At 45.3% G+C, this 27,163-nt stretch overlaps 1 protein-coding gene across 1 annotated transcript; it reads right to left on the bottom strand.

Moving 5' to 3' along the window:
* Positions 1-26,368, bottom strand: LOC134146173 (hepatocyte nuclear factor 4-beta-like). Its single transcript, XM_062586408.1, has 11 exons — positions 26,254-26,368; positions 22,672-22,674; positions 19,535-19,706; positions 17,574-17,668; positions 7,827-7,933; positions 6,597-6,752; positions 5,943-6,030; positions 4,844-4,996; positions 2,091-2,327; positions 1,311-1,424; positions 1-137 (listed from the first exon to the last, which is right to left on the bottom strand). Exons 1-11 carry the CDS (start codon positions 26,366-26,368, stop codon positions 1-3), a joined length of 1,377 nt encoding a protein of 458 aa, XP_062442392.1.
* Positions 26,369-27,163: the final 795 nt, after the last annotated feature.

Raw genomic sequence — 27,163 nt, 5'->3', positions numbered from 1 at the left:
CTATAAAATTTCCTGCTTTGGTACAACTGTCTGAGGCAAGATCTGCGCTACGGTGGCAGGTCCTGCGCTAGGGCCTAGTTTATAGTCTTCACTGCCTGTGCTTGTAGAAGGAGACGGAAGGGATGTTTCAGGAGATGCTGTGGGAGAGAAAAGAAACCAAGAATTAAAATGCGCATGGATGCTGCTCAATAGAGCAGGGTCCAAATAAAATAAGCAAACTGTCGTAGGGACCAAGAGCAGGCGCTTGGGGTTGGTTGGGGGCGGGTTGCTTCCACAACCCAGGTCTTTGCTTCCTTCCTGGCTTGTGATGAGGCACAGGGTGCACAGTTAAGCACGTGCCAGATCCCTCTGGTATTTTGCATTTGGGAAATGTTTTCCCCCCAGCTGCTTTTCAATCCCTTCTCTTCTAGCCAGAAGAGAGCTTCATAGAATCGTAGAACGCTAAGGTTGGAAGGGACCTCTGGAGATCATCTAGTCCAGCCCTCCGCACAGCCCCACACAGGGACTGATCCCACGACCTTGGCATTAGCAGCACCATGCTCTAGCCAACTGAGCTAAACCTGCTCAACCTGTTGGCCACTATACTTCATTTCCAGAACCAGAAATGTTTCCTGGTCAGCATCTCCTTAGGTTCCCTTGCTGCAAGATGACTTTGGAAAAAGCTGCTACGAGAGGTATGTGATCCTAACCGGCCGAAGGAGACTGTGTGTATGTGGAAGACATTACGATTACACGGCAGAGGCTGTTATATTGCAGCTCTTGTTCTCCTTCTTTTTTTTTCTTTTTTTTCTTTTTTTTTTTTTTTTTCCGGAGTAGCACAGTCTGTTTGCTATTACAGCAGATAAGTGCCTTTGCATAAAGCCTTTCCCTAGCAGCAATGCCCAGAGTGGTTGACGATGGTCTTGCATTCAGGTCATCACCATATTGTGTTCTGGTTCACACTAACCGAGATGCTTTACATCAAAACTCTTGCCACTAACAGCTGTGTGCATTCCTCTGTGGTATTTCCTAGTGCTATCTGTGCTTGTAGAAATGTACTGACAACATTCCTGATGCTTTTTTACTTGTGATGTTTGGTAGCATCTCAAAAGTCCGAGCTTCAGGGTTATGCTATTGTGTGAAAATCTCGGCTTATTTTTGGAAGCCTATTTCCAGATTTCACAGTAATGGAAATCTGCAAGGGGGGAATATGAACTCTGGTTCAAGTGTAATGCTTAAATATATAAATAAACCTAAAATTCTTCTTCTTAACCGCCTTTTCTATCTAGACCGTTCACTGGTGCTGCCACTGTGTAAAAATGGAGACGTACGGTCTGGAGCAGCGTGAATCACAGAACTCATACTGCTTGGAAGAACGTGTCCCGGCAGAGGGTCCAGGCTGAGGTTGGGAGGTCCTGCTTGGTACTGGAGATCGATGGTAGTTCCTGCAGTAGAAGATGGAAAAGACATCATTTTTTGCACAGTTACCAAGAAGTCAGATGAACTGTATGAAGCTTCTCTTTTAAGGGAGTATGGGAAACTTGTCTGTGAGCAGGGTTAATTGCTTGGCTCATCTTTGCTTCCTTCATGCTCCTGCTGTCCTCTGCTCTCAGCCACAGTTGAAGGATAAACCACCCCGTATGGCTGGAGTTTCAGGTAACAACTGATAGCACTGTTTGTTGTGTAGGTGTGTGTCCCAGTTACTGCCATTACCTGGGTTTCCCATATAGTTACAATTTTTGCATGTTGCTAACAAAAATGAGGGGTTGCCTTGCAAACTGCATCAGTTTGGTTTGTTGCCTGAAAATCAAGTCCTCAGCTGGTGAGAAGCACCATCGGGGGTACGTGTTCCAATAAAACTGTCCCTGGGGCAGGCTTTCAGAGGTGGGCTGCTCGAGAACGGAGAGGGGATGGGACTGCAGTGAGATGGACCCACACGTGAGCCACTGTTCAACCTGAGCTTTCACTTCCCTCCTCCCAGGCCTATGTTTTGTTTTCTCTGCCATATGTCTCCCATTTCCTCCAGAAAAGGACCACAAACCCAGGCATGAAGCCCTGTAATGGCTTCAAAATGAAACAATTTTGCCGTTCTTTCTCAGCACGGTTTGTACCTCCCAGCAGCATTTCCTGCAGCAAGCTGTCAATCCGCGCCACTCCAAAGAGCTTCACGAACTGGACCTGCTCTATCATCTGCCAGGTGATGCTCTGAAGTGGTGGCAGGAGGAGGAGGATGTCGCTGAACCGGCCTCGTGAGTCGTACTGGCGATCGTTGATGTAGTCCTCCAGGTTGACTTGGACCTGGAATCGCATGTTCTTCACCTTCCCGGGCTCACTCAGGCCTTTGCAGTCTGGGAGAGGAAGAAATTAAGTTAATTGCTGGTGCCTTTAACTGAAAGGTGTTATTCTGTTAGTAGGGCTCTGTAAAGGGAAAAGGAAGAAGCGTTAATGACCCTTTGACCGTGATCTCTCAATGTCTCTAAGTTTATTTGACAGGTTAACGTTGGGCTGCCACTGTTTCCTTTCTGATGTAGAATAGACTATGTGACAGGAAATAGTAAGAAAATAAGAGCTTGCTTCAGACTGGTATGCCTGGCTACTGCCCTTAGCAAAGAGGAAGGATTTTGAACCTGAACCTTATTTACTGTCTAAGTAAATGATCTGGAATTTTTCCCCTCTGAGTCCTAACTACTCCCACTAAATCCATGCAGGTTTAGTGCTTCTGAAAAGCAAACCACTGACATATTTACTTACGTTGCATCCCTCAGGATGGAAGACCATCTTTCTGGCTCATTTGCCAGCACCTGCTCCACACCACTAATGTCTCCTGGATAAGCAGCTTCCTACAGCTCCTTCAGTCTTGTCTACAAGAACAGCATGGGTACAGCTTCATCCAGAAATCTTTACTTCACCACAGTGTTGCAAATACAATGGCTGTAGCCTTCGACTGTTGTCTTGATTTCCTGTGTTTGACCTGTGATTGATCTGATTTTCATGGATCACTGGTCCATTTTATCTTGATCAAGTAAATGTGTACTCAAGCAACAGCTCTTAAACCTGTTTCTTTCCAGGACCTCACTGATGTCTGACTGAATCCCTAGACCTCACCCATTCTTGCTCAGCCACTGTCTTTCCTTCCCACCTGGCAAACTACACAACTTCTTCCACTGCTTCTCTTCTCTTTGACTTCTCCAACTTTTCTATCTCCTTTCTTAGCAGAAGGATAAGGTGTAGTGCCAGGATTTATAGCTCTCCACTCCTGCCTTTCCTGCTATCTAAAATTGAGATTTCTGGCTCATTAAACAGTCACCTTCATAGTCGACAAAGAGTTCACAAGCAGCACATTTTAGGGATCATCATGCCAAGAGATTAGATAAATGGTTAACAAGTTTCTGCATGTCAGTGTGTGACTCCATGGGTATGCCCCATTTTTAGTGTGGAAGAAATTCACCTTCATAGAGGTTTGCAGTTTTTCCTTTCAGATGAAATCACACCACCTTGCATTTGCGATGACTTAAAACTTCACCCAGACACTGATCAGCTGAGAAGATAATTTGTCAAGCTAAACAACTTGATAACATACCTGATCCTTATATGGGTTTACAGTAAGCTCTGTGGGTAGCCAAAGTTCATAATGTTCATAATAAAACTCCTATATCTTGATTTCAAATCAAACAACATAGCAAAAGCTAATTAATGGAAGATACTATAATTTCTCTGTGATAATACACGGCAAAGACAAAAGGGCATTATTCTGGGCTTAGACTTTTTACCCATTCTCTTCTCCAAGCTACAGGGAAATGTACATTAAAGGGACTTCAGTGCTGTACCAGAGGGGATCACGCAGAAACAGAAGGACAGGAAAGAAACTTGCACTGGTAGAAATAAGTTTCAGGACAAGTTTTTGTTTGCTTCTATCTATTTCCCAAGGCTCTTCTGAGTGCCAGCAAGATCCATTAACAAGCAACCTTGGTGTTTCTGAGTACTCAGTACCCCGCACAATCCAGCTCTCTGTGGTTTTTAATGTTCCTTTCTGAACCCTGATGGATGCTTCATACCACTGCTCGGTTGACTCACTTCTCATGCATAATTCAGTACAGGCATGCATGTTCTTAATAGCTATCATCTCCTTCATTTCAGCCTGATGGGCTTTCCTGAAGCCAAGTTACAGAAGCAGCAAAACCCCTCTAGGTTCTGCTAAATTTGCATGTCGGTCTGGCTGGAGTTAGCACTTGCTGAATAATAAAGACGCATTCAGGAACAGGAGGAATAGGTCACTTCCAACATGTCCTTACTGCACTGCTAAATCTTGCTGACTACAGCAGGAGACAGGGTGAAATGCAGAACTGCTGCTGAGGGATTTGTCCTGGTTATCAGAGATGTCTCAGCCGCCCTGGGATTCGTAGTATGCCTGCGTCTCTCCCTCTCCTTGCCCCAGTACCTCTGCCACCTTCCTTGCAACTGTGCTTTTCAAGCAGAAATAAAGTAGCTGAGGACCAACAAGAGCAGCATTTTCCAGAAATGCCATGACAGGTATTACTCTTCCCAGACCTCATGCTCTGCCATGAAGGGAGGAGATGCTGTAACTCGCTGCGCCAAGCTGCCATCCGTGCTGCGAATCTATGTAGAGAGCTCATGCTTCAAGCAAGAGCCAAAAATGCTGGTCAAGGGCCTTCCTTTGCTCTGCCGAACACATCGCCCACCTTGGTGTGAATCTGATCTGGCCTTGTTTCTAGAAATGCAGCCACTGGAGGGAGAGGAAGAGGTCTACTTCTCTGCCTGTTGCCCCATTTCCCTTATCCTTTTGTAACACAGTAACTCCTTTTCAAAGCCTGTGCTTGCCTTCGTAAGTAGGAAGGAAGCTTACCCGGATCAAAGAAAATGATGGCTTTAAGGCAAGCGTACTCATTGTCGTCTATCTGGATGTCTCTCAAGGGCTTCACCAATTCGTCCAAGATTCTGGTGGCCACACGAGCAATCTCCAGTTCTGGGCAGTGCATTGGGATGATGAAGTCGTTCCCTGGGAGATGAGAGAAATTCAGCATCAGATGTTTGCTCTCGCTCTGTGGACATGGTTCATTAGCCAGTCAGAAGTCACCCAGAGACATGTATTTGACAGTCATTGTGCCATGTGCTGCAGATCTCCAGCATGCAATTTCTTACTCAAAATCAGGATTGACAGGCAAATATCTAATTAGAGTGTTAGGGCCTTAATTTTCTAGTCTACATATGTGGGTGCAACCACACCATATGCAAATCCTGGTCCATATGCTCTACTGATTTACTCTCTGCTATACCTAGCATCTGCAAGCATTGCTTACTGCTATTTAGTTTTCAGCATGGGTTTTTTTTTAATTTTTTAAAATTTTTTTTCTATTTTTTTTGACAAAGTTCTCTCTCCTTCTTTTGCTTGAATGTGTAGCTGTCAAGGTCAGTATTTCTTCTCATTTTTCCAAGAATAATCACGCCTGTGTTTTTGGTGGCAAAAGGCTACATGAAAAGAAAATACCTATTTGCACTATAATTTTTAATAGACCAGCCTGCTACGTTTTTAAGCATCAGAATCCAAATTCTGCATTACCTGTGTCCTGGCAATCTCAGTTACAAAAACAAGGCTACACGGTTTGAGATCCCATTCAAATATAGTATTTTTTTTTCACCCACAATTTCAAATCAGTGAGGGAACAGTTTTAAAAGTCACACTGAATTTGCCAGTTCCTTTTTACTCTTCTCCAGAGACCTTCCCAAGCACTTAGTTTCGAGCCAGATGTGCAGACTGTGTCCATTTTATCCGTGACAACAACATGGCTTTCTCTGAGTCTGGCAACGATTTATACACAGTCAGCGGAGAAACAGTGAACTGCTCCTTGGCAGGGTGAGTGCAGAGGGGATTTAAGGTAGACAGAATACTTGGCAATGGCTTGTGTGTGCAAATGAAAAAGCAAGAGGGAATTTCACTACTTTACCTAATAATAGAAAATCAGTATATGGTATCGACCGCTTGGCTACCCCAAGGAGCAGATGTTCCCCTGCGTGGGCTCGGAGCAAGGCAACCTGGAGATGGCACAGAAGAAAGAAAAGATATTACATTTTAAAGCCAGCAACAGTGAGCTATTGCTGTTTAGATTAAGCCGAAGTCAGCTTGTGTTTAGATATGTCAGATCTGCAGATAAAGCGCTATTAAGAGCTAGAAATTATTAGTGTATCTTGACTTCACTTTTCAGAAGTGCTGTTTTCATGACAAATGAAAAAAGAAGTTGTTTTCAGCTGAAAGAGCAAGGAGGACTGGGCTCCTTTGGTTCTCAGGAAATAAATGGCTTTTATATTCAACTCTCAGGCATCGATAAGAGGAAAAAACAGTCCTTATTTATTTATTTATTTATTTTATTTTGACTATGTCCTTGTGCGTGCTGGAGTGATCAACTTCATTTTTTTGGAGTTCTGCTGGTGGGATCATGCTCAGTCGACTCCCTGTCCTTTATCACTCTTCCTCTCCTGCTAGGAGCTGTTGCACTGCATAAGGTGATTTATATATATCAGCCTCAAACTCCCCCGTTAAAAGCACATCTAGGAACTTGTATTGGAGGGGTGGGTTGGAGGGAGAGGCGTTGGCGGGTTACCTGGTCGTCAAGCGGGAGCTCGCAGAACGCTGGGATGTATTTTGCCCACTCCACCAAGACCAGAAGCTGCTGTTTCATGGACTCGCACACATCATTGATGGTTGCGACCTTCTTCATTGCAATGTCTGCGCTGTGCGTGGGACTCAGCGACGAATACTGAAAGAAAAACAAGCAGGTTGCCTTCAGGCCAGATCGGTGGCGTTGTGTCATCCAAAACATCCCATCAAACATGCTTAAACATATTCTCCCTCGGTAGTAAGTTTGTTAATGACATAAGGACCCTTCAAAGGTATTAATCTCATCCGGTCTCTGATACAGTGTTTGAGGTTGCAGTTGAGCGGGTACTTGCTCAGCGGTGCGTGCTGTCCGATGGCTAGGACATCCACAAACCTCCACGAGGTGGTGCTCCGTCCCAACAGACTCCCCTCCATCCTCTCCTCCTTCTCCAGCTCCCTTGCCAGGGCAAGGAGGTGGTTTTGTTCCTATTCCCTCTCCTAGCAGTAGACACCAGCGCTAGATCTTAGCTTCTTGGCAATAATTTAAACCAGCAAAATGCATGGCATGCGTTCTTCCTTTCCCCCCAGCAGCCATCTGGGATACAAAACACGTATTTTGACCCCTAAAGAGCTGGGGGGGGGGGGGGGGAGGGCGTGGGGGGAAGGGGGTTAAAACGTAGTAAATTTTTCAAGAAGCAGAAGAATTGTTGTATGTAATACAAAAATCTGAACAATATGTCTCAGTGGAAAGAGTATATCTGCATAGGAATTTAAACAACTTGCAGGCTAATATTTACGAACAAAAACAAGCAAGTAAGAAAGGCATCAGCATTAGCTTAAGCCTAACAATTTTATTAGCTTCCCCCGACACATACTAAAATTGTTACCCTGCATGAAATGTGGAGACTCTTCAGGGAGGAAGCAACAATTTAGGCTTGCTGCAGAAGGGGCCTGGGATCTTTAACATCCTGGGTTCTCAGAACTTTAATTTTGTTTCTCAAATGCCTGCAGCTGTGCCTTGCAGGACAAGTTGTCTTGATAAAGGGCCAAGGACTTTTACTGTCTGCTTTTGGATATCTTTAGTGTATCTTCTTCCCAGTGCCAGGTTTTGTGCCAGAGCCATCCAAGGGCAGAAGACATCCAGCCCTGGTTGGTTTAGTTGAGCTCATAACCCTACATGGAAAAGCTGAAGGACATATAGAGTCTTTTAGAAGGTTGTTCATGCATCTCCTACCTGCTGTGCCATGGCTTCAGCCTGAGTGAGGACATTGATTGACAGCGAGCCGTTGTCCTCGTAGCTGCTTCTGCGAATGCTGATCCTGTCACGTTCATTCTGCACAGCTAAAATGAGAGCGAGCAGCAGTTGCGTTAGATGCAAATTTCCCATATAACTAGTAACAACTGTTAGTTACTGTTTGCTATCAGAGAGAAGCAATCGGCTACGCGTTTTCTAAGTCAATAGGGATGTGTTTTCAGCATTCCACCTCTGAAATGGTTAACTGAAAATCGGCAACCTCATGTGAACACCTGTAATTCCACGTTCTCTGCTGAGGTCCCCAAACAGTGGATGGGGCTTTAATGAGAGTAAATGGGTCCTTAGGACAGGAAAATGGGAATGAGAAGGCCAAGGACAGGAGCAGAAGAGGGAGGTACTGCAGTCTGCCTTGGGAAATGTGTCCTCTGCAGGAGGTTAGCTGATTCCAGGGAGGCTTAATGCAACAGCTTGGAGGGAGCTTGGTCATGTAAGCATTGGCCTCTTTTACTTAGGCCTGGAAGGGCACACAACACTGTCAGAGTGTTGTCCTCTCCTCCATTTTTGTCATCTCCTCATTGACCCCTCACTCCAAGTATGGCAGAATATCTGCTCTGTAGGACCAGTCTCCTGTTACGGCATCATTGGAAAAGCCATTCCCCAACTCCACCTCAAAGCAGCCTCAAAGCATCACTGAGACATCCTAGATAATGTTCTCCATGGGCACATCACTACCACTGAGAAGGGGCAGGCAGACACATTTCATTAAAGAAACTCAGAAGAAAGGAGGCTTAAATTCACTGGCCTCCTTCAAACCTTTCCTTCAGCCTTGTTCATCATGCTGCTGACTTTTTTAGATCAGTCCTAATCAATGAGCCCAAAACTTAGAAGATGACATTGATAGATAATTAAGGAAATAAATAAATTTAGGAGGGATTTTTTTTCTGTTGGAAGCCTATGGAAATCTTTACTGCAAATTTGTTTCAAAGTATCTTGTTTAGAAACAGTGATATAAAGTGCCTTTGGACACACTATAAATTCACTTAAGCAAGGAAAATCATTCACAGAACATAAGGTGTCAAGTATTCAGAGAAGTGCTAAGACGCCAGCAAAAGCTTCCCCATTGAGCAAATAGGGTCTGCTCACAACCATACTGAGCTTTCACCTAACACAGAGGTGACTAGGATGAAATCTCCATTTGATGGCATGAAATTAGGACGATATCAATAAGCCTGAGGTCTGCCATGGATCCACAGATGTACTAGTGACCACTGAACAGGGAAGATCAGCCATAGGGTTTTTGCAAACAGAGAGGTACAGTCCTGTCATGGTGAATCAGGAAAACAGCTGATTTTTTGAGGTCCATTCCACCCCTTTCACCATCCTTTTCCTTGAAGCACAAACCATATCTAGCCTCATACTCAGTGGCTCCTGCATGTTGAACGTAACAGATTTATTGCATTTAAGCAGATTATTTTTGCAAAACAGACTCTGAGAACAGAACAGGCTCTACTGCTGCAACCAAGCAAAACAGAAGCAAATCAAAAAGCAGAATTTGGTCTTAGAAGAACCTTGTTTTCAGTGTTAGTGTGCCTCCTGAACCCTAGTGTTCTGCTGAGACCTCAGCCCAGTGGAGAACAACCCCAGATGCAGCTGAAGGAAGGAACTTGAACATAGGCTCCACATTTTCCTGACAACTCATACGTCTTGGCTACGTACAGCTCAGAAATTCAGCTGTCAGCTCCTTAATGCTGAGGGAGTAGAAAGATTTAGCATGTGGTGATAATATGGTACATCTCCGCTTCTTTGTACTATAATTCCAGACTCCTTTTGGTTTTATTTAGAGGGATGACTCAGACTTAGCTGTCAAAGTGCTACTTGCTCTGTGCTTTAACTCCTTGGATGCCACAGAGCAGGCTTTTGTTGCAAAAAAGGACAGTTTGTCACCAGATCTGCAGGTCAGCAGAACTGGGCGCTGCTGCAGAGCCAGCTCCTGTCTTGCCGGAGTGCCGGGCTGTCCCCTGGCTGCCCTCCCCAGGCAGCCACCAGGACTCCAGCAAGCACTACTTTTGCAGATTCAGCAAAACCTGAACTATTTAGCCATCCACGTTTAGAGACTTTTCCTAACACCACCATGCCTTGCTTCAAAGCAGATATCTGTCTTTGGACAGGGCACATTTCTCTGACCAAATTCATGATCATGGTGATAAAGCTGGTGTCTCCTCGGTACCTTCTCCCCGGTGAGCCTGTGTGAAAGGTGATGGTGCTGACACCACGGGTGACCACTGCTTTCACGTCTGCTGGGCTGTCCTCATCCTGTGAACAGTGTCTCCAAGTGGTGCCTCTTGCTGTGTGAGGGTGAGTGGCTTCTGAAGGCCAAGTATCATTTCTCACAGGCTTTGGGAACCTGGATTTGTTTTTTTTTTTTTTTTTTTTTTTTTTTTTTTTTTTTGGGGGGCTCAGATCAAACCACTTATCTGTTCCCTGCCTCTGATGGGAGGCCAACAAAGTGAAAGGGCAGAAAACAGGCAGCTGGTGAAAAAAATCAATATTCTGTTATCAACAGAAGCATAGTATTTGTTTTCAGGGATTTGGGGTGCAGCCTTGCAGTTAAATCCCGGCCGGCTCAGTCCCGAACAGGGCGTGCTGTCTTGGCTGGCGGGTGCTCAGCCTGGGGGATAGGGTGGTCCCATCAAAGCCATTTTTGATTTTGCAGCTCCAAGCAATTGAATGACTCCTAGCAGTACTGTGTGACAGCTGCAAGGAACTGTATCTGTTTTACAAGATGCAACACTCTCCTACACAGCACAAGAGCCTTTTCAGGCTACAGCTATTACACAGATATAAATAAGAGAAAAATAGACTCTCCAAAGCATGGCTTTCATAGAATCATAGAATCAGCAAGGTTGGCAGGGACCTCTGGAGATCATCTAGTCCAACCTCCCTGCTCAACAGGGTCACCTAGAGCATGTTAGACAGGGTTGCATCCAGGCGGGGCTTGAAGATCTCCAGAGAAGGAGACTCCACAACCTCTCTGGGCAACCTGGTCCAGTGCTCTGTCACTCTCACCGGGAAGAAATTCCCCCTCACGTTCAGGCAGAACTTCCTGTGGTTCAATTTCTGCCCGTTCCCTCTTGTCCTGTCACACGGGACAACTGAAAAGAGTTTGTCCCCATCCCCTTGACACCCTCCCTTCAGGTACTTATCCACATTGATAAGATCCCCCCTCAGTCTTCTCCAGGCTGAAGAGGCCCAGCTCTCACAGCCGTTCCTCACAGGGCAGGTGCTCCAGCCCTCGGATCATCTTCGTAGCCCTACGCTGGACTCTCTTCAGTAGCTCCATGTCACTCTTGTAGTGGGGAGCCCAGAACTGGACACAGTACTCAAGATAAGGCCTCCCCAGTGCTGAGTAGAGGGGCAGGATCACCTCCTTTGACCTGCTGGCAACAGTCTTCCTAATGCAGCCCAGGAGACCACTGGCCACCCTGGCCACAAGGGCACATTGCTGGCTTATGGTCAACTTGTCGTCCACCAGCACTCCCAGGTCTTTCTCTGCAGAGCTGCTCTCCAGAAGGTCAGCCCCCAGCTTGTACTGGTGCCTAGGGTTACTTTTCCCTAGGTGCAGGACCCTGCACTTGCCCTTGCTGAACCTCAGGAGGTTCCTCTCTGCCCAACTCTCCAGCCTGTCCAGCTCTCTCTGAATGGTAGCATGGCCCTCTGGTGTACCAGCCTCTCCTCCTAGTTTGGTATCATCGGCAAACTTGCTGAGCAGGCACCCTGTCCCCTCATCCAGGTCATTGATGAGTAAGTTGAACAGGATGGGACCCAGTACTGAGCCCTGGGGGACTCCACTAGCCACAGGCCTCCAACTAGACTCCGTGCCACCGATGACAACTCTCTGAGCTCTGCCTTTCAGCCAGTTCTCAATCCACCTCACTGTCTACTCGTCTAACCCACACTTCCTGAGCTTATCTAGGAGGATGTTGTGGGAGACAGTGTCAAAAGCCTTGCTGAAGTCAAGGCACACAACAAGTTTTGCCCCGTTCTTGCCTTCAGTAACATCATTCAAGGACCAGGATTCTCTTACACCAGATAGCGAGCAAACCCAGGACCCCTAAGAAATTTTTCCCCCAGCAAAATCACTGTATAAATTATTTATACGGCACTAGTCACGTGAAAAGTAGTTGAGGGACTACAGCTTAGGACCTGGTTCCTCCTCAAAACTGCTCGAACGAAAGCAAGTCTGCAACACCACCGCCTTGTGTATCCACCCGCAGTGGCTAGCAGACCGTGTTTCATGTCCACACTGCTACTGGGCATTGGGTTAAAGAGAAGCAACCACAAGCCCCGAGAGGCTCTGCTAGGCCTGCGTTAGCATCCCTCCAGCACCTCTGTCTCATTTACAAGAAAAGATAACAATTTTGCCTTACTAACCAAGCTACGCATCTTATTTTACAGGGGACCTACAAAACCTGGCAGACTTATTGCTAGTCCCCGAAGCCCGGATGCCTTTAAGGAGCCTTGTTCCCTTTTCCTTTCGAGTCGCTTTTATGGCCCGTATTTCAGCGCTTCCCTCATGTGCTGATAAGGTCAACCTCCAAGTGTAAGTGGATGGTACCGGTCGACTTTCTCAAGGTGATTTTGGCGTTATCACTGAAAGTACCCAAGATGCTGAGGAATAAGATACAAAAGGGAGTTAATGTTTTACCTGCCGCAAAATTAATCTATTGCTATGTGGTAATTATATGGCTGTATTTATTGGGCTCGTAAAAAAGTAAGGGAGAGGCCGTTTGCGGTGAGGGCACAGTGGTTCAACCGTGAGCGTCGCCGTCACGGGAATTAGGCAAACTTGTGGGAAGGGCTCAATCCCCACCGCTGCCCGCTGCTCCCAGCCGTTTCCCCGAGGTTGCTTGTGGCATTTTCTGCTCAGTGCCGGCTGCGAGGGCTGAGCCGGAGAGGCCCGGAGCCGCGCAGCGCGTTGTCCGGCTTGGAAACGGCTGCTGCGGGAGAAGATGTCAGCGGAGCAGCTCGCGGCGAAGCTGCCGGCCAAAAGGCACCGCCGGGGCTTTTCCCGGAGAAACGGGATGGGGAGAAACAGCACGACCTTGCCCCGGGGGGCGGGAAGCAGCAGGGAGTTCATTCCTGACTGTGGGAGGCAAATGAGAAAATAAACACGTTCTCCGTCTGACGCAGAGAAGCCAGCGGTCGAGTTTTCGGGTCTCTGGAGCAAAGCTGGGCGTTGCTGCCTTGGGGCGCGCTAAACGTGCCGGGAGGCTGGCGGGCTGCAGGGCACCCGCGGGGGCTCTTGAGCAAACAGCCGCGTGTTTGTGGAATTGCAACAAACCCATGTTTCCCAAACAATTTGTCCTTGCCACCTTGCCACATAGGCACAGAGCATGTGACAAGGAACCTCCGGGGAAGCCAATAAATGAGGGCACAGGCATTGATTGGAAGTGGACTGCAGCAAACCAGTAACTTTCCACGGTAACTACACAGGTTAAAACCCTCTTTGGCCAGTGAGTTAATGGCTCCATGCTGATAAACATCCTCATTTAATGCTGATGGGTTTGGGATCGTATTGCTAAACAAGCTGTTGGTCACCCTTTCTGCTGCATGGGCTGAGTAGATGGGTCTGAATAATTGCAAAGAATATTTTTTTCCCCCAAGCTGTCTCTGATATTGTAGCAAAGATCCTTTAACTTTTCCATCTGTCATTGCAATGACCTGGGACCCCAGTCTTTCCAAAGCTGGCAGCAGAGATGTGAAGACTATAAGTAGGACACAGGATAGACATCCTGACAAAACAGTTCTATAAACCTGTCCAATTTAACAAAAATAAATAAAGCCAGCCTCAAATCCTCCTACTATGATGTGGCAGTAGGTGGTACAATAATTCTTTTTATTTCTGCATAAAACTAAAGGTGTTCATGAACGCTCATAAATTACTTTAGCGGGGATGAGAGGTTAAACATTAACCTTTCTTTTTTTTCACTAGTAAACTGACGGTGTAACACTGGGCATTTCAAAAGACTCCAAGGTTATTAGATGTTCAGCTCAATGGGATTTGGTGATCTGGCTCATCTGAAAAAGCATGCCCTACTAATATATTCAAGGTTAAATATGATCCCAGCAAGATGCTAAAAGTAGTATCCTACTGTTTTCTTTGGATGTTTAAATATCTGGTGTACTGCTTCTCCATTAATACTGCAGTGACCAAAATCTTTAATCCAGATCATAACAGCACCTCAGGAGACAAGAAAGTAGCCAAGCAATCCTTTACCTCGCCTCATCCCAACCGCAATGCCTGTTTACTTGTCATTCATAAAGTGAATTATTAATTAGTGAGCTAATTTCTAAGAAACCTAGAGAGTGGATTTTCCACAAGCCTCAAGTTTTGGCCCTTCCTTGCTCTTACTGGTGCTGATGGGACCTGGATCCCTTTGCAATGTGGCTGACCAATTCAGAGGTTCCTGTGCCAAATATCCTCTCTGGAGGCATCCAGCTCCCATGCAGGACACTCCTGGGTCCTTTTGGAAAGCAGGATTAAAGTCTCGACCATACCAACAAGGAAAGGTAAAGGAAGCTGGTGACACCTTCCACGACAGCCTCCACTCAGACCCGCAGGACCCGCAGCTTGGCTGCCCTGCACCCACCAAATTAACTGCGCTGGGACTCATGGCCCTGCTGCTGCACCGCTTCCCCTAGGGCAGAAAATGCCATTCTACAAGGCTAGATAATACATTGCTTCTCAAAATCTCTTGCACATTAGAGTTGTTTCCAACAGGAAAAAAGAAAAAAAAAAAAAAAAAAAAAAAAAAAGAGAGAGAGAGAGAGAAAGAAAGAAAGATCCAAATTCATCACATCACATCTTACAACACAGGAAGATTGGGGGAAAAAAATCCCTCTGGTTCAAAAATTCCAGCTTGTCAGCTAGTTTTGCCCAGAGGGGAACATTTGGGGACTGGTGGATTTCCCCCTATTGCACGCGAAGCCCTTAGGCAGAGGGTGGTGGTGACTGGAGCAGCTTCTGCCATGGGAGTGACAGGACCCCAGCCGTCCCACCCCAGGTGTATCAGCAGACACCAGCCGCAATAACGATCGTTTCCAGTTTCTTCCCCTCTTCTATGAGTAAACAACGTTATTACCACACCCTGGAAACTCTGATTGTTTTTATATGGGCTGCCTGAAAAACGGTGTGCCAAAGGCAGAGCGTGTCAAACCACTGCGTGCTGGTGCCGTCACAGCTGGACACAACCGAGCCGAGCATCATGGCTCTGGTCCTTGACATAAATCAGTGCATGCTACCAGAAAATAATGCACAAACCTTTATATGTTTCTAATAATGCTCTGTCCTGAGACAGGGTTTCTCTTCTTCCCTAACGCTTCACAGTACTGTTTAATATTAATCTAGAACCACCCTAAAGCAAATAACTGTGTTCTTTGTGTGCACACAGTTGTGCAAGAAAATTTCTTTCACAGTTCTGCACACAGGCTGTGCACACAGCTCTTTTCAGCTCAGTTCTGTAAAGTGGTTGCTCAAGGTGCTTTAAAATCTGTCTTTCCAAACACACGAGCAGTTTGCTAGCACACAACCTGACTGTGCACTCATAAAAAAGTTTCAAAGAATGTGACTATGTGGAACCTGAAATGAGTCATCTTCTATGGAGCTGCAATCGATAATGAATGAAGAAGCCAAGGGTTTATAACTTTTACCATAAAACCAATTAAAAAAATCATGCTTCACCTCAAAGAATGGAGCTGATAACCAGATTTCACCATTTCCAAGCTGTGGAAATTGCTACATCAATGACTGACTTCATCTCCATGTCAAATTGGCTAGATCCTGACATTCAGCTTTGGTTTGGTCTTTATTATTTTAAGGATTACCTTTTTTCCTCTTTCCTTCACCCCACCCCAGCTTCCATAGTTACTTATTTCCTCTAAACTAAGCCATCAGGCATTTTTTGCTGCCTTTATTTATGTCATATTGCAGGATATCTGTGTTCTCCAGGAAATGGAGAACACAGATATGGTCAGAAGTTTGGAAAGAAGTTCTTTTCATCATCAGTGCAATCTTATGAATTACCAGAAATTGGTGACAAATTTCCCCGTAGCTCCAGTGGAACCATGATTTCACCTCTTATGGTGAGGGATGTTTAATCCTGTGGCATGGATACTCACTTCTAAGTTCCTTTCCAGATCACTCGACCCCTAGCTGTCAGGGATTTGGAAATCAGCATAAATGAGGTGCGAAGAGTATTGTGACTATCACCTACTACTTGCAGTTAAAGAGGACATCCCCTCTGTTATGGGTTGGACCCCCAATTTGCTAGGAACTGTGCAGACTTGGAGTACAAAATACGTCTCTGCCCAAAGAACTTGCAGTAAGTAAAACAGTATCATCGATGTTCTCCCACCATGAAAACACTGAATGATCAGTGACCAGAAATGCTGTAATAGGCACCATATTTTCCTAGGAAAAGTGGCTCTAGGAAGTTAAGACGTATGTTTAGGGATGTGTTTGTTTCTCATCTAGCATTAGGAACATGTAACATTTAGTGTTTCCTCTAGTGTCCTGCAAGGATGATCTTCCAATGACCACCAGACCCCAGGCGTCTCATCACAGTCCGCCTGTGTCTCTTAACATGGAAATAGTGTGAAATGCAACAAAAAGCACCAGCTAGTATTTGACTGACCCACCTGTACTGGCACTAATAGTCACTCTATAATCATGCTGCCACCACAATGACAGTAATGCTCAAGGGCTTGACTCTGATGCAGGTCCAGACTCAGCAGGACACAGCTAGGATGGACACGGAATCCAGTTGCCCTCAGGAGCCCTGCCTAAGTGTCCTACACCATGGAGAAACAGGTCTCAGTCCCCAGGGCATCATGTTTTGCCTGTACCTCACTCGAGGGTTTGCAGCAAGTTAGAGGAGCATCTGCCAAGGCAATCACCAAACATCATGCTGCAGTAGTCAACTGTTAGTGTTTATGAGATTTATGAGGGCAGATCCTAGCTGAGATTGTTACAGCTGAGATTAGGAACTGCCCAGTTAGGTACATAGCAAGAAAATTTCTGTTGTGAAGCACTTACAGGCTAAATAAACAAAACTGCACCTGAGAGTGGGAGCGAGATGCCAAGGCCAGGCAGTGACTCCATTACTCTGCCCGGGAGCCACACACATGCCCTGTGTTGCATGGTTTATCAGCTTCCCTCCCACTTCATGGGGCATGAAAGGTGCCCTGTGTGACCACTTCCACAAACAGGTGATAGAGAAACAAAGGATCTAAATGTCTATTTAAGAAAAGATACAAAAAGAATACCAAGAGTAACTTATCAAGAGTAACTTTGGCATGGTGAAGACCATCTATAGATTCAGCTTGTTGAGAAATGCTTTCCACAGGCAATTCAGAGGTAAAATCTGGCTTTAGATGCTCTGAAATGTTCCCTGAAGAAGCCCATCCCTTTCCCAGTATAAAAATATCCCAAAGAGAGCAGCCCCTCCCAAAATAATCTAGTCTGAGTGAATACTGGCTCAGGGCTCCAGCTGAAATTTCCATCCACTGAGATGGGAAACAGGGTTTTCTTGTGAGAACAAGAAATCTCTCACTGTGACCTGAGTGTCCTGATGTCAGGGCCCTCTTTGCTCTCCACCATCCTCTGCCACAGTGGGAGTAGCAGACAGTTTGAAATGATACCGGGTCCTGACGTCCAGTTGCACCTACCTTCTTTCTTCATGCCAGCCCTGAAGCATTTCTTCAGCCTGCAGTATCGGCACTGGTTCCTCTTGTCTTTGTCTATCACACACTGTCGGCTGAACCTGGGAGGAGATGGAAGAAACATGGAGCAATCAGCCTTACTTGGTAACCCTGGGCAGCCCCAAATGCAATCCCACTCTTCATCGTGTTATTCAGTGTGTGAACCTGGGAAAGAGCCAAAGGGGTTGTCAGAAAGGGATCATATCAAACGTTGGCTTGGCCTGATTCCTCACCTCCACCACTGCTGGGCTTATGCTAGCTGGAAGCGTGGCTGAGACCACTCACCCTGCGAGGACTATGAGGCTTTTGGCTGTGAAAGCGTGACTCCGACTCAAGGTGTCCTGATGCCTGGCAGGACATGAACTCCATCTCCCCCTTTCAGCCAGCTGTTGGGTATGCTGAGCTGGGGGACATGTTGGGACATGCATTACACTATGTCCCACAAGCTCTTCTGTGCCTCTAGCTCATTCAGCATTGTTTGGAGGCATATAGACTCCTAATTCCTCTTCATTTCCATGGTGGATTTGAGAAACCGTATGTGCCACAAGAGCTGGCCTATGTAGGCTTGGCAGCCTTCACTGCAGCGGGTAAAGCAAGGGAACAGGAATCTGGCACAGAGAGAAGAGACAGTGCAGGTTGCTCAGGGACCATCATCAGGTTGTAAAAGCTGAAGCAGTTTCAAGGGCTGGTCTGAAGCCAAAGGTACAAAGCCTCTAAGACTTTCCAAGGAATTCATGTCTGCGATAAACAACAGAGCTCCAAGTTGTGCTAAAAACAGCACTGCTCACCAAATAAGGATTCAAAGACAGCGGAGTATTTGCCATCTGCTTGGCTTTGGCTCTCTAGCCCTTCCCTGAACTGCCAAATACCTCACAGTAATTCATGGATTCCTGGGGAAGGGCAACGACCATGCTCCCAGGAGGAATTTAAAAAAAAAAAATCAGTAGTAGCTATTTCCTCCTCCTGCTGGGATCATACAGTGCCTGGGATGATCATCATGAGGGAGGGCAGTGCTATCAACCAGAGCGTCTGTCGTGGCTGGTGTGTTCGGGAGTGATGAGTAGCCCAGGAGCATTTTGAACAAACAGGGTGACTCGTGGTGCAAAAATTTGGAACGTCCTTAAAGGAGGAAAAACTTTGGAACAAAAAGGGAACTTCCAGGTTTCAATTAGAAACGAAGGGCTTCCACTTTATTTTATCTTTTTCCTCCTGCTTTAAAATAAACACCATTTTCAAAGATCAACCAAGATAGCTGCTGTATAATTTATAGCCTCCTCCTGGCAAAAAAAATCACTCAAATGTATACCTGTGTATATGTGGACCTGAACCATTACTGGTCCATGGTAGGTTCTTGGGGCAATTGTAAAGTAGCCAGTGACACGTCAGTGTATGTATTTTAATATGTTTGGCAGTAAAAATGGAGAAGCTGTGGTGGAGATGAAGGTTTCAGACATGATATGCTCTTGAAGACTGTTGCTTTCATGTCAGATATTACTGGAAAAAGCAGGAAAGGTCTCATTTGAAAAGAAATCTCTGGATCTTTGGTCTTTCTCCACTTTGGCATTCCCTTACTAGATTGTGAGGAGGTAGCAGTGTCCCTCCACACCTAGAAGATATACCTACATTTTAGGCACATGTCAACCCTTGAATCTATAAGTTTCTTGTGGGTGTCATGGGTAAAATAGTGACAAGGAACTCATGAACTGGATTGCTCAGTGTCACAAAAGGTGTCAAGGTCTAAGGCAAGCTAGGAGCCCCTTGCTCCTTAGTTCCCTCTCTACAGGTCAGAAGCTAAGTTGCAGTGTTATGTTAGCGCTCACATCATGTTAATTCATCATCTGGGCGCCCCATTGTAAGTCCTGATCTCCACCCCAAGTCATGTACAATGCCAATAAACTGTACAAATTTATAATAGCAGTGGTCAGTACCTGCAGGAATAGACGTGGTTCTTGCGGACGCTCCTCCTGAAGAAGCCCTTGCACCCATCACAGCTGGATGCTCCGTAGTGCTTGCCAGTTGCCCGATCCCCGCAAATGGAGCAGAGGGAGCCGATGCCATTGGTGAGCAGGTTGGTGTTCGTTGACTCAGTTGCGATGGCCTCTGCAGGCAGAGCACAGAGCCCCTTAGACCTCCCCGAGAGAGAAACCAGAATCACCTGGTAGCAAATCGCAGGCCATGCACTGAGCCTGCCCTGCACACCCAAGCACCCGTGCACACGTGGTATCTGTTGTTCACAAAGCCTCCAGACTGCCAGTCATGCCCTTCTCATCCTCAGCTGAGAGCAACTCTCTCACCTTTGGTGTTTTGCATTGCCTCAGTGAACTGAAACATTTCAATGCACATAACCTCAGTGCGTTCATGAGAATTGAACAATTCCTACTACTTTTTGTGCTGTGTGCAGAGAAACCTTGTCCAGATGTCCAGATGTGAGATATATACTTTTAAGGGGCAGAGAGCAACCTCCCCAGTCACATATCTGAAGAACATGCTTCAAAGCACCAGCCCACAGAAGACAGTGGAAAGGACATCATTAGCCTCAATAATTAGAAGGCAGCGGGGAGACAACAGAGACAGGAAGGATGAACTACTCAGTGATAACAGGCTGATGCTCTGAGCTCCGCGGCAGATAGAAGAGAGGGTAGTAGCTCTCACAAAGGTCGGCTTAGTTCTCCTATGTCTAGGTCATTCTCTGAATTGCCCTCTGAAGAGGCCTGTTGCTTTCTACTGGTTTCGGAGGGGTGCAGAAAGATCTACCTTCTAAATTAGGCACCTAAAATTAGGTCATATGAATGCCCTCTGTCATGGCCTCTGTTTGCACTCGCTCATTTGGGGCAGGAATAGCTCTGCCCCTGCCAGGCCAGGGCCGTGTGTATACACTGCTGAAAATCCACCTTTAAAGTTCTCCCTTAACCACCAGACTTGCTGCCCTCTTAATCCTCCTAATTTGAGGCATAGCTTGGAAAAAAAAACGAGACACTTGAAAAGACCCAGATGACACTGTTTACATCTTGCTTGGAGGTGGAATGTGTGCGTAGTCTGTCCAGACCTGGGCACTCGCGGCAGGACGGGTTTATGAAATTGTTGTTCCTTTGGGAGCATGCCTTTCGCTCCAGAGGAGCCAACCTCATGCTACAGTGACCTGGGCAAAATTTCTGGGACAAGCAGCATCCCACCCCGCAGGAAAATCAGACAGGACCAAGCAAAACCCCGCTGCTGTTGTATGGAGCAACGAGGAAACCTTAGAGAAGGTTTCTCACAGGGGAGGAACTGGCATGAAAGGAAGGGCCCTAAGGTGGACGGTCAAGAGAAGGTTTTCTAAAGCATAATGCATAAAAATAGCTTTGGATCATCCTCGCACAACATGTATGTATGCAGAGCAAGAGAGGGAGAGAACGCTATTTTTGTATATGAATACACATCAAAAATTTGTAGTGAGAATATTTGCTATGCAATAAAAATTGTAATCAAGAGCCAAAAAAAAGAAAAAGCTGAAACAGCTTTAGCTTTTCAAGAACTAGGTATTTTTAGCGAGCGAATGAATCTTTAACATTATATGAACTCTGAAAAACTTACATGTTTGTGCTTTAAGGAAAAAAGTCTTTAAAGTGATTTTTTTTCCATAATTGTTTTGGGACGAAAAGATATTTACATTTTCTTTAACGTCGTTAATAACTCTAGTAATTTGTCAGTTTTTATTTTTAATATTAACCGCTTATTTTTTTATACTGGCTAATGGACAAGGTCAGGACCGACTGTGATTCATGCTGTACAAACATGAAAGTCAGTTTTCCTCCCGTTGCGCCCCCAAAATGTTTTAATCTAAATGCCACCTTCTAATACAGGGATGAATAAATAAGTAGATTGTAGTGAGATGGAGCACTTGAATCTTTCTTAGGTCATAATGACAGAAATTTCTCTCTTCCCAAACCCACATGAGATGCTCCCAGATCTGACCTTTGTCAGCAGGAAACCTGGTCTATGTCTGAGCTGCTTAACGGTGATTTACACTGATTTTCTTAGTCTTATAATGCTTGATAATTAAGTACAGAATGAGCAGTACTAGAATACTCTTTCCAGCATAACTGCACTTACCGTTAAATATTTATATATCAGTTAGTCTGTCCATTTGTTGTTTTTTGAACGAGTGTGTGATCATAAACAAATGCTCCGAGTGTGCTGGATTCCATTAAAAAAATTGCACAACAGAAATAAAGATAAGAAAGCCAATTTTTCTCCCCACTCCACCCATGCTTTCTCTACTGACTTCAGAGGAATCAAGCCAAAATTATACAATTTGGTCTCCAATGGACTCCTCATTCCTTAGCTGAGTTCAGATTGCAAAACATCCCCTGATGCTGGAAAGCATTTACTCATCAGAGAAGACTTTTTCCTCCTTATGTCAGTAGGACGTACAAGGAACCGCTTGCTAATGAGAGGAAGAAATTCATAATCTGGCCCTAAATCCAGTTTTGCTTCAGGAAGGACCCAGGTCCTTCCATGCTCTGAACATGTGAGGGCCCATGGAAGTTAAATTTTGAGCTAAATTTTACCCTCACTTGTACTTGTGAAAACACGAACAAGCCCACAGACTGCAATTCAGCTGGGTAGGTATACATTAGGGCAGACTGGGAGTGTATATACCTAAAAGTCTAGCTCCTGGTACGTAGTCATGTGTCTTTTTCAATGGGGATGGAGTTGACTGGAAAGTAAAAAATAGAAAGAAAAGGAAAGTCCCCAGCCAGTATGCACCTGTTAATTGTAATGGTTAATTTTAATTAATAACGCTATTTATAAAACCAGGTTATTGACTAATGATGAGTTCCAAATGCAAAATAGCACAGAGGAGAGCAAATGCACAACAAATACCATGTGTGCAGGAAGAATGTTTTGGTGTGGCTTTCAACCCTACCCAAGATCTGGGGAATGTCTGGGTTTCTCCTGGACTTCTATCTGCTACAAAAGGTAAAGGAATGCCAGACTCGCTCCCAGCGCACTTCCCTGCTTGTGAAATCAGCTGAGAAACGGAGACCATCTACTTCAGCCCTGCTGGACACGCGCTACCAACCTGCTCAAAGCTGAGCTGAGCTTCATTTAACTCTGTGCTCAGCGCTGCGCTGAGATGGGCTCGTGAGCTGGATGTGGTCCAAGTCCAGCCGGCTCTCAGCAACAGAAACAAATTCCCAACTGTCCTCACCACCCCAGTGAGAGCTGCTCAGAGATGTGTATCGATTATAGATATTCATTGCTACAGTAAAAACAAGCAGTTCCTGATCCAGGCCAACACAATAGCTCTGAAACTTCTCCTGAAGGGGTGTAGCTGCTGGCATACAAGCCCAGACCATAACTCATCTCGATCTCGCACGGGTGCTAGACTGAGCTGAAGACCTGCCATTGTGGCCAGAGTCCTCACTAGGACAGTCAGTGGGATATGCAGGGGCAGAAAAATCTGGATTTCAGTCGAAAAGGACAGCCTGCCTAGTAATGAGGAGATTACCCCAGCAGCTTCAGCAGCTTTTGGGGGCCATCAAGCTCGCAGCCAGAATGCATACCAATTTTTGTTACGTACTGCCCATGTTATGTAAATCATTACTAAATCAGGGCTGAAATGAAGATGTCAAGTCTTACAGTTACAAGAAATGACAGTGAGGGTGGTCTCATGCTGCTGGCAAATGGTATCTGGCTTCCACTCAGAGCTGGAGCTTGGCATGGTCCCTGCAAACCTCTCTGCCACTTTTCCTTTCCATTATTTTGCTGACTCTGAACTCTTCAAGGCACTCCCTATCTCTTCTAAACACACTTTTCTGTAGGACAATAACCTTGCAATGATTTCCAAAATGGCTTTAGCTTTTACATGTCTAGAAACCGAAGCCGGTCTTGGCTCTGGCACGCACACTTTGCAGCTAATAGAGACGTATCCCATATGCTGAATCACACATGTGGGGCCAGAATGCAAAGAGCAGGTAAATGCAGTTTGAGGGCACACATGCACACTCAAACTAGCTGCCCAAAACCACCGTTGCAAAATGTGGGCATGCAAATACTGAGCCAGAGCAGGGCTAACACCAAGAGCTGGGCCAAGTGTGGGCCAGAACAACCAGAAAGGTCAGAGCTCATCACAGGCGCGTGCGCTTGTGGCTCAGCCGGGCTCTCTACCCTCTGCCTGGCAAAATATCCCTGATGGCTTTTTCACGGGCTGCGGGGCCAGGCTGCAGCTGGGCTGGGAATGGGGTTCCCCAGTGTCACGCTGGTGCCCCAGGGCTCAGCACCGTGCTGGCAGGCTGGGACAGCGAAACAAGCACTGCCGCGGGAGGAGGTGTCCGCTGCCGCAGCCCGAGAGTCCGTGCAAGGTACTGAGCAAAATGACAACGCTGACGAGAGTGTGAGGAAACAGGTATTAACAGCACATAAAAACGAGGTGAGAATACGCCTTTTAATGGCAGCTAAAATACAGGAAACTGGTTTGCACCAAATACATTTCTGCAGCTACAACATGTATTTTGTAAAGGAAAGGCAGGATTAGCCTTGATTTTCATTCATTTCCTTTTGCCATTCTTTCTTTGAAACAGACAACTTTTTGTACTCCTCCTCCACCCCCATAATGCGTTCTATCCTTTTTTTTTTTTTTGAATTAATCTCAAAATATTTGGCAAATTATGCGCTACTTAAAGGTGGAGAATCCAAAATATATATTAAAGCGTAACTCAAAACTATAACAGCTTTCTGAAACGGAAAGCTTATCACGAAAATTTCTCCACACCATTAATCAACCCAAAATTTTCATGAAAACATATCCAAAAGAAGGAAATAATTCATTTTAAAAAAGCATTCTTATTTGAAAATATTCCATTTTTCACTAAAAAAATTGCTCAGGATGTAGGAATCAGTCCTAATTCCATTAAAATACACATTGTACTCCATCCCGTTTGTGTTCACACACAGCACTGCTGTTAGATTCAATAAAGGAGATAAAGAACAGTGTTACACACTGAGAAATACATAGTTTAAAACAATACTTTATATTTTCACAAACTTTACCTAAAATGAGCTTATTTCTTGATTTTGACAATTTTTAAAAACATTTCTGGAACTATAGAGTATCTGTGTGAACTCTCCTTTCAGGGTGTATGCGGGAACTGAACTCAGTTGATTAGTAGAATATTTCCGTGCATGGACATTTCAGCTCTTTTTTGAAGTTATTTTTACAAACTGTAGAAGAGGACACTTACCCAAGACAAACAAGCTAATTTCAAAACAGCTAGTTCCTGAGAGAACTGGTTACTCATTAACAGCTAGGCAAATAACCCAATACTGATCTAGGTAAACTTCAGAAAAACTGAACCTGTCAGTTCCACTGAATGAAACAATGTAAAGAGCCCCCAAAAGATTTTAGTACTTTAACTGGCAAAAATATAGTGAATTTTGAGAAAATTTGTACCATAGTAAAAAGCAAAAAGTATCTTGCTGCTCAGAGACAAGGAGAAACATCTGTGTTGAATAACATTTCTGGAGTAGGACAGCGGATGGAAACCTTTCGGCAAAAGTAATAAGAAATAAGATCCACTCTATCTGGCAAAAATAATTGAAAATCCTTTGCTTAGGACAGTCAGAACTTTTTTTGAAGTTGGTTTTAAATTCAAATTTCTCTGGGCCTTTTAACTTTACTTGCCTACTGACATCCTCCATGTCCCAGACTAGCAAGTCTGATCATTTTACGTTTTGTTAATAAGTCTAATTATTTTACGTTGTGGGCAAAAGCTATTCTGAAACCCTGATTTCTTTTGATGAAACAATTAATGAGTAAACGCAAGACAATGAAAAGCCCTTCTTAATTTCACTAAGATTCTTAACAAATTAAATGAAATGTTGCCAAAATGCTCCAAAGGCATTGCTAACATTGGAATCTTATTCAGCTACATGATAAGCTGTGTTTTGTGACTAATACAGCCTTTTTCAGTCAATGAACAGTTAATATCACAGAATAGTACTTCCTTTAAGTCAGACTATTTTTCACTGTTCAAATCCCAAATGCCGTGCAGTACGCTCTATTTCTGTGAACAAAGCGGAAGTGTTCGTACGAAAAAACTTAGGTCTCACAGGCAGTTTCTGCGTGCATTGTAAAGACTTTTGGACAATCTTGGTAGCAAGCGTGTAAGATAAATATTCATTTGGATATTGTTTCTCAACCTATGTACCTACTAACAAGTAAAATCGGACACACGGTCTGTTGTAACAATAGAGATGATGTCTTTTCCAAGGATTAAATTTGAACTTCGGTCATAGAGGGGAACGGAACATAATTTTTTAATGATGAAATATTAACACCAGCATCTCTCGTAAGTCATACATGGGGACAAACTTATGATGTTCCATCAGGAGTTGCACCAACATTTGCTATGCCTTGTAGGCTCTTCCAAACATGAGACTTAGCACAGTAAGGGAAGGAATAACTCAAAATACGATCCTTAAGGGAAGGGGTCCCATTTCAGCCCAAATGTAACTGCAGACGCAACAGCAGTTGACAGGCCAGCTGCTTAAATATTACCCCTTCCACCCTTTGCCCCGCACCTCCTATCTGCCTTTTCTAGGCATTCAGCTTTTTGACAAGGGTAGTAGAGGTTATTCAAGAGGAAGTGAACAGAAATCTCACCAGTGTTATTCGGAAGCACTCGCAGGTTTTCAAATTCCAGCATGGTATAAGAGGAATCCAAGGAGTCGACATAATCGGGCATATCCATGTCCATGATGGACTGACAAAGCTTCATTATTACTTGTCAACAGCAAGGGAAGAGGCGAAAACGGCCCCGCTGTCAATCATGGCCAAGGTTTCCTCCGCGAAGAGACATCCCAGCCCTTGAAATGACAAATCATTACCCAGCTCTGCCCGCAGTCCCCTCCCCGCGCCAGGAGAGAAGGGACGAAGCCTTTCCCTCTCTCGCGCGCGCAGTCCCCTCCCTTCCTGGGGTGCATCTGGGCTCTGAGTCCTGATAATATGATGTAGATAAGGCCTAGACTCAAACAACTTGGATTGCATCTTTGGGTCAATACAGCATGGTTTATGGCTGTCCCTGTGCAAACATTTTGAAAAGGGCTGCGGAGGGGCGTTCACACACATGAGCTGCTCTTCCAGGGCAGAGCAGTGGTCACGTCAAATAACACCCATGTTGTGTCGATATTACCTTTGTTGGCTACCCACTACCAGCCCTTGGAGGAAGATCGAGTGATGTCACTTGAAGCTGGAGAAGAAAATGAGTCAGTGTCACAGCTGGCTAAAGGTTAAAGGTAGGTCAGCAATCAGAGCTTGTGGCACTGCCAAGAGACACCAGACGTAGTGATGCTCATCAGATCACACTTTGAGTTATTGGAGGGAGAAAATGAAGGCTTCTCACAGCCAGCTTCGTGCTTTTACCCTCCCCACTAGGCTGAGGAGATATGATGTCACCCTCATCCACCATCCACATCACCCAGGTCTTCCCTCTCCTGGCCCCAGGCCAGCCACAGTGTCACAGAGCTCCCACTCAGCAAGAGCTTGGTTACAGCTGTAGGTTGTTACGGCAGAA

Source organism: Rhea pennata, chromosome 13, assembly GCF_028389875.1.
Source record: "Rhea pennata isolate bPtePen1 chromosome 13, bPtePen1.pri, whole genome shotgun sequence".
NCBI classification, from domain to species: domain Eukaryota; kingdom Metazoa; phylum Chordata; class Aves; order Rheiformes; family Rheidae; genus Rhea; species Rhea pennata.
This window is presented reverse-complemented; position numbering and strand designations above follow the sequence as displayed.